This window comes from Thamnophis sirtalis, unplaced genomic scaffold (assembly GCF_051295495.1).
Source record: "Thamnophis sirtalis isolate CommonGarterSnake01/CBP01778 unplaced genomic scaffold, rThaSir2_p1.2 scaffold_1, whole genome shotgun sequence".
Lineage (NCBI taxonomy): Eukaryota > Metazoa > Chordata > Lepidosauria > Squamata > Natricidae > Thamnophis > Thamnophis sirtalis.
In genome coordinates this window covers 89,833,315-89,841,611 of record NW_028261381.1, presented here as the reverse complement: position 1 = coordinate 89,841,611, position 8,297 = coordinate 89,833,315, and the positions used below count along the sequence as shown (strand labels likewise).

General features: G+C 36.8%; 1 protein-coding gene across 1 annotated transcript; it reads left to right on the top strand.

Moving 5' to 3' along the window:
• Positions 1–383: 383 nt before the first annotated feature.
• FSHB (follicle stimulating hormone subunit beta) lies at positions 384–1,743 on the top strand. The gene is made up of 2 exons (XM_014056721.2): positions 384–545; positions 1,507–1,743. Exons 1-2 carry the CDS (start codon positions 384–386, stop codon positions 1,741–1,743), a joined length of 399 nt encoding a protein of 132 aa, XP_013912196.1.
• The last annotated feature ends 6,554 nt before the right edge of the window (positions 1,744–8,297 follow it).

The window sequence follows — 8,297 nt, the reverse complement described above, 5'->3', positions numbered from 1 at the left end:
TCTAGGACAGGTAATTTTTCATCAGATTCTTAATTTACATTGTATGGCAAATGACAAACTCTTTATAAAAGTGTATGCTTTTTAAAAAAATACTAATAGTAATAATATTTTCTGTCTCTTTTACTAACTATATTCTTTAAAAAAATAATGTTAGGAATAAAAAGGTTGTTCATCTATTACTATTTTTAATTATTCTGCTCTTAAATGGTCTTCTCTTTCCTACATACAGTATCAACAAAATACTGAATGGATCACTTGTTATATAACTATAACTCTAAATTAATTTTCCTGCTCAAACATGGTAATTGACTGTTTCTAGAGGATTCTAGAAATGTGCACTCCTCTGTTTAAGGGTTCCTAAATTCTTGGATTTGAATTACAGGATGAAGGCAACCACTCTCTGTGCTTTGTTATTTTTTTGCTGGAAAATGATTTATTGTCATTCCTGCGAGCTATCCAACATTACAATAGCTGTGGAGAAGGAAGAATGTGGCTTTTGCATCCTGGTGAATGCAACCTGGTGCTCTGGTTACTGCTTCACAAGGGTAAGAATACAGAAAGGTTGGGGGGGAAGGGGATCTTAAAAGAACTAAATTACTTCTCAAATACTATAGATATAAGCCATACTTCACAATTCTGACAATGTTTTCTGTCAAGTTCAGAAAATGATGATATGATTTTAAGATCCATGCAATATTAGTCCAGTGGAAAATCCTTTTGAATAGATATCTCCTGAGCAATTCTATGCATTTTATTCGGAAAGAATGCCATTTCAAGCATGGACAAAATTGTCACATCAAATCTTAGCTCAAGTTTCTGGAAATAATTTTCATGAAAATCGGTAGAGATTAACGTTGAAATAAAAAATCTAACAGCCAAGAGCCTAGAGAGATATTCCTTGTTTGTGTAGTTCTGAATGATGTAGCATTTATGACTTATTTCTTAGTGTTAGAATGCTTCTGGGGCTGCTAATTCCTTGTTGAAGATCTATTTTATGAAACAGAAGATAAAAAAAGAATACTTATAAATTTATCACATGCCAATATAAATATATTTCTTATCTGAGACAAGTGATGGAGATCAGTAGTTTCCTGAATTCTATTGACTTACTAGCATGAAATAGCTGAACTTCAAGAAAATGTAGATTCTAACTGGAATAAACGAATAAGCAAAGTATTGCTTTTTTTGGAAAATGCTTTAATTTTTGTTATTATTTTAATTGTTCAATTTCAGGAGTTGCATGTTTTCCTACGGTGCAATTTCCATACCGTGTTGCCTCCTAGATACAGAACTGGAGCAAACAGCCTTGTAACAAATATTTTTATTTAATTGTTTATTGCAGACCCTAAAATGTGACTTACATCTGATTTAACAAATTGTGAATATTTCATAATATGGTAAACTTGCTTAACGTTGGATTTAGATCTGTTCCTACAGTAACAACATGTTGGGGTTTGCTACTTCAGAAAGGCTAATAACTTTTCTTTTGTTTTCTCCCATAATTAGGATCGAGCTAACACGATCCTTCCACAGAAACATGTCCAGAATGTCTGCACATTCAAGTCAATAGTATATGAGACTGTAAAGATCCCTGGTTGTGCTGATCACGCAGAATCCTTTTATTCCTACCCAGTTGCGACAGGATGTCACTGCAACACCTGCGACACAGATATTACCGACTGCACCCGGAGAGGCTTGGAGCCAAATTATTGTTCCTACGGCCAGCCTCGGATCACGGAGTGAGGCTTCAAAATGTTATATGTAATGTTTGCTTTGTGAAAAACATTGTCAACAACAAAAGCCTGTAGAGAATATATGTGAAATGATAAAGCATTAAGCCAACCCATCCACTTTATATCCAAATTGTTACTGCAATGTTGAATGGTCTTTAAAGCTCACATCCTCCAAGTTTAAGCAGAACCATCTTTCTTCCAATTCTGAATTTTTTCCCTCCCACTTCCAATAAAATAGAATAGAATAGGACCTTTTAGATCTTGAGCCCCATGCTCAAGTATAAGAACCTATACCATCTCAGACAAGTGACTATCCACTCTCTTCTTAAAAACGTCCAGTATTGGAGCATTTACAACTTCTGACGGCAAGTTGTTCCTTACAATTAAGTTGTAAAAGGACTGTATGAATTTTTCAATGTGCACTGAAAATGTCCATTGATTTGTTTCAGACACTTGGTATATAACCTATTCAATGTATATTTAGATCTGTCTCTGTAAATAAATATTTCTTTGAAATAATAAACATTTTGTTTTGTTGCACTTAACTTATGTGATTCTTTTTTTAAAAAAATGTGAAAGCTAGTAGCAAAACATCTGATCATGCATTGTTCTAAAACAATTTTCTCCTGCTGTAGAATCTAACAAACCATTTCTAAAAAGTCAAGGCTTGTTCATTCATAATTTGCCCCTTTCCTGTGTCTACTTTTGTATGGTGAATGCCAACCTGTCATGACATAAATTGATACCTGATAGATCAGACTCTTCTGCCTGGGGCTCTGTACTTTTTTATGACTTTCTATAGAAATCACAGAGAATGTATTCTTATGGTTACAGATCGCAAATGCCTAGGACATCCTAGGGTAAATTAATTATTTGGGTTTTTCCTCTCAAGGTCAGAAAAAAAAGCTCCAATCTTAAAAAATGAAATATGGTTTCATTACCTTGCCAACTTCTCTTACAAATGAATCAGAAATGTGATAAGGTAGAGATTTTTAAATTTAATTCTACGTATTAATGCAATTTAGAGCCTAAGAAACTATAAATGACTCTGGGCAGCTGATGCTACACAAAAAGCAAAAAGAATAAAAAGAGGAAACAGTACATGCACCCAGAAGACAAACTTTCTACAATAACATCAAGTCCAACAAGGATCAAGCGCCCTTCTGCACTAAGGCCTGGGAGAACAGCCACATTTACAATGATTTCCGGACTGCCATCAGGATGGGATCAGGGTGGAGGGGAGGGGAGGATGCACACATAGAAGACCCATGGAGAAGGCACACTTCCTATGTCACAATAGACGTCACCATGTAATTAAAGGCATCCAAAGCACATGCCTGATTTCACTGAACAAGCATAAACATTTGAAGAAGGTGATCACTTAAATGAACCAAAATATGCAAGGAAGTCCTTTAAAGATGATAACTAGCAATAGCAATAGCAATAGCAGTAGACTTATATACCGCTTCATAGGGCTTTCAGCCCTCTCTAAGCGGTTTACAGAGTCAGCATATTGCCCCCAACAACAATCCGGGTCCTCATTTTACCCACCTTGGAAGGATGGAAGGCTGAGTCAACCCTGAGCCGGTGAGATTTGAACTGCTGAACTGCTGATCTAGCAGTCAGCTGAAGTAGCCTGCAGTGCTGCATTTAACCACCGCGCCACCTCGGCTCTAGTACCTTGAATTGTAAGAGCTCTGGTGCAAAGTGGTTAGAATGCAGTATTGCAGGCAAATTCTGCCTACAGTCTGGAGTTTGATCCTAAACAGCTCAAGATTGAGTCAGCCTTCCATCCTTTTGAGGTCAGTAAGAGGAGGGAACAATATGCTGATATTATAAATTAACCAGAGTGCTATAAAGCACTGTGATGAGATATATACGTCTGCTAGTGCAATTGCTGCCCAGAAGTCAACCAATGCACTCACAAAGGTCACATGTGAGGTCACATAAGCATATCATGGCATGCCCATCATTGCCTGCACAACTGCATTATGGACCAGTTGTAACTTCCACATTGTAGTAATCCATTCATGAAGTGAGTAATTTGTGAGTGATTCTCTGAGGGCCCTCCAAATCCTGGAATAGGCACAATAGATGAATTTGTAGAAAGGCCCTCTTGGCTACAATTACCAGTTGCTCTTTGAGCAGCAATTGTGATTCAACACAGCCAACAATCGGGAAGTGATTTCACAGCCACTGACTGATGGTAATCTCCTCCAGTACAAAATCAATCACAACAGTTGCAAGACAAAAATCATATCCAAAATGCTACCACAGATAATGATCAGGCCTTCAGTGACTTGGGTTAGGTCCATAATTACCCTGGTGGCCATGAATTCTTAAGGTGCTCCAGGTTCAATGTTACCTAGTAGTAGGTTGAAATTGTCAAGGACTCAGAGGCTTGAGGTTTCCATAACTAATGGAAACCAGCAGGTTGTAAAAGAATGATGCAATAGGGAGAGTAATACAAAAGTGGCCATTCCAATAGTTCCCTAGTTCTTCAATTAGAGTATCTTATCTTCAATTAGAATATCTCACATCCAATTATCTGCAGTGCATGGTCTCTGAAGGCCCTCACTGACTCCCAGATACCAATGACCAATATATTCCATCCTCCCTTAGATTCTCAGTTGATCCCAAGCCTGAAGCCTGGACACACAGATTTCTGATGAAGTCAGCCTACAAGTTTACCTATTTAATTATACACTCCATGTCAGATTATCAGATGTGGTTAAGAACCAGAGTCAAAGTTCTCTAGCCTTGTGCCACAGTTCCAATACAGAGAAAAAAATATTGATTCCTAAAATTAAAGCATCTTCTTTGCATTGTTTGTAATGGAAAATAAATAAACACATAAAAAGTAGATTTTCTATGAATATTCCCCCACCCAAGAATTAAAAAGAAAAAGAGTAATATATAACACTAAATAAAGGGGAGCCAGATGTCAATGTCTAAAGCGTTTCCATGACTACTATCAACTTGAGGAAGGGGGGGGATGCCATGAATACTTTTGGCCAGAGTAAAAGTCTCATATTTCTGTACTGAGATGTGAATGTGCATGTCCCGAACCCTGCTATAACGTCCTGTTGGAAAATGTGATTAATGACCTCAACCAGTGGGGAGGGGACATAAGGGTAAAGTTCAGACGCCATTAAGTGGGATTTAGTTTCAGCTCCACAGAAGTCCGTGCCAAGATGTTAGTCCTAATAAATGAGTGTGTTTTCTTTGAACTTTGTCTGGAGGCTCGTAAATTAATTAGGCCAACTCTTGGAAACTTCACAGGCACTTTCCATTGTTACTCCAAAACATAAGGGAAAGGCTGACAGTCTCACCCTTTTTATTTCCTTCTGGAAAGAAATCAAAAATACATCTACAATGGAGAACTTAATCACTTATCTGACCCAACATGGCAATGCTATTGTAAGACATAATAACATTAACCATACTACCAGGGTGGTTATCCTCCAGTCTTATACTGTATATGCCATCACCTGCCAGCAATGTGCCTTAGCTCCCTTCCTCACTGTTTAATTTTTGTCCCACAATGTAGTCAAGAGAAGATGAGTGTGCAAAGTGTTAACTATTACACATGTTTCTTTCTGAGAACTTGGCTGTCATTAGATTATTCAATTCAGTCTGTTGTCTGTGGGTGTTTCATCTTCTTTTTTATTTCTTGTCCAGGCAACTTGGCCTTGATTTTATAGCTGGCTTAGCCAATGATGATTAATGCTCTCCAGATGAGAACCTCATGTAACAGTCATAACATACCTAATTAAATTGTTGGTTTAATCCTAACCTTCTTCAATACAGAGAATTCCACACCAGACAACCTTCATTTGATTCTCCTTCCCACGTTGCAAGAATGGGTGGGATTAGCTTTTTTTTAAAAAAAAATAGTGAAAGTTGAGCTTCTAACTGATCAGTTCTGAACTACGAGGGTATTCACAAGGTCTTATTACAAACAGTTGGGGAAAACCTGTTTTCTAATCATTACATTCCGATTGCCTGAGATATTGCAATGATATATTTCGACCTTTTCCATAATGCAATTTATGCATAAAAGATACCCACAAAATTCACAAGATTTCCACAAATTTCCATCAAAAAGAGGTGTTACAAAGATAATCCAATAAAAGATTGGGAATGGGAGAGGAAAGGAGCAAATAAATGCAAGATTAGTTTGCAGAATTTTTCAACTTCTGCAGTAGCATGCTACATTCTTTGGACAAATTGTTTCGAGACATTTTCTAAAAAGTTTTTTTTTTAGCTTTAAATTCTAAAGAAAACTAGGAAAGGACAAAGGTCGCTAGCCAGATAATGGCATATGAGCAAAGGGTTTAAGATTTATACTATGATATTTTGGGTACAGGATAGGAAGGAATTATATCTAAGTTCCCAGTGTGGATTACTGGCTACATGGATAAAGGGCATGATTACTTGTTATGCTTGATATGCTCCTAGTTCTATTATTCATAACTAGCTGGATACCCATGCTTCACAACAAAACTATGTGATTGGGCAATGCAGGAGAAATCTGGTTTACTCCAGTTCAATCCGGTGGCTCAGTGGTCGTCAGTGATTGAAACACATAAGGGAATATTTCTCCCACTGCCTTAAGTCCAGAAGCAGTTCCATAGGGGAAGGCATGCACATTTTGGTATGGTAGCGAAGTTTAGTACTGTAAGGAGCTCCAGATGACTCCTGAGTGTAGGAGTTCAATGTCTGCCAGTTTAAACTGAGGTAACGGAATGTGAGGCAACTGGAAGTTGGAACAGAGTTCTTTTCAGGTGGGGAGGGTGAGTAGAACTCCTTAGCATCAGAGCATGGTAATTACTGTATAAGAAATACTAATGATCTGATGGTCATTTTGAAAAATTCTTTCTTAGCAAGCACTTAGAAGCCAAGAGGAACTTACATGCCAAATTTCAAGTTTGTAGGCCTTATGGTTCTGGATATTTCATGTTGAGTGAGTGATATTTGGCTTTTATATATGTATATAGATAATTAAATGATACTAAAAGTAAGTATCTCCATTAAATTAAGAAATTCTACACAGAATTCCCCAGATGAAATCTTGGCATCCTTGGTTTAGGAAAGGATCAGGTAGCAAAGGATAAGAAAAATCTGCCTGAATTTGTAGAAAATTATAGCAAGCCAAAGTAGAAACTTTGGTATAAAATGCCTAGAATAATCTGACTTGTTAAAAGAGCTGTTCTTATTTTCTAAAGTATCTGAAGTCTTGAAATGGTGAAGCAGGGCAGTTTAAGATAATGATATAAAAAGATTTTATGTGATATCTTTCATTATTTATAATTGGATTGTGACTAGTAACATTTTTGGATAACAGAAAACTGCACCAAATTTCTTCAGATTGGGCCATGACAACTCTTATTTCCCACTTCATTGATTATTGTGCATATATATGGAATAATATGCTTCAATAAAGTGCTGAAAAATTATTAATGGTCCAAAAAAAGGCTCTTAGGATGTGTTAGAAGATAGAATAAAGACATAAGCAATGTCCTGGATGTCCCAAAAGATCATTAAATTGGATTTTCATTTCTTCTACATACTCAATCTAGAATATTCATGAACTACCAGTATATAAAGCAAAATTCCTGAGACTGGAAGCAAATTACAGGCATCTTGACTGTAACAGCAAATAATAAAATAATGTGTACTATTAAGGATGCTGAAAGCAAAGTGCATGATCTAATAAATCAGTAAGTTGCTAATTTTAATACTCGATTTTATTACACTGAATCAGAGGTTACTGAGGATAAAATTACCAGTAATCATTTTTAAATAACGCAGCTGTTCCAAACAGGATACATAATAAAGCCTTTTTTCTAGCTGTGACTTCACCTTCAGATAACAACATTTCATAATACTACAAAAGCAGGAAAAAAAATCCCCATCATGATGGCCCACTTATTGAATGGTATAAGATATATGCTGGTTTTTATTGTTGGTATGATTGTTCCAGGGGTGGGTTCCTGCCAGTTCTAACCTCTTCTATAGAAGAGGTTCCACAAATCTACAATGTAGTTTAGAACCGGTTCCAGCTCCTTCGCCCCTTTCGTCCGCACATCATCAAGATGAAGAGCGAGAGGAAGAATTCTGGGAGTTGAAGTCCACAAGTCTAAAAGATGTCAAGTTAGAACACCCCTGGGGTTTTTTTCTAAAGGGTTAGGGGTGCAAGGGTCCTGTAACTTGACAGCTTTAAAACTTGCGTGCTTCAAATGCCAGAGTTTCTGAGCCAATATTTTGGTTGCTAAGCAAGAGCGTTGTTAAGTGAGTTTCACCACATTTTAAAAGTTGGTCACTCCCACCCGGTCACATGGCTGACAGGCCACTCCCACAAAGCAGGCCACACCTACAGAAGAGGTTCTAAAAAAATTTGAAACCCATTATTGAAACCCATTCCTCCATTATTGAAGGTTTATAAAAATGGTTTTTTAGATGAACTTCAATTATTAATTTATTAATATCATTATACATTTCATTAGACAGACTAAGTGGCATATATTATGCTAGTCTGACCTGGATATAGAGATTGATTGA

Coding starts and splice junctions, on each gene's coding strand:
- FSHB (XM_014056721.2), top strand. CDS start 384: ATGAAGGCAACCACTCTCTGTGCTTTGTTATTTTTTTGCTGGAAAATG. Junction 546..1,506: donor CTGGTTACTGCTTCACAAGG/GTAAGAATACAG, acceptor TCCCATAATTAG/GATCGAGCTAACACGATCCT.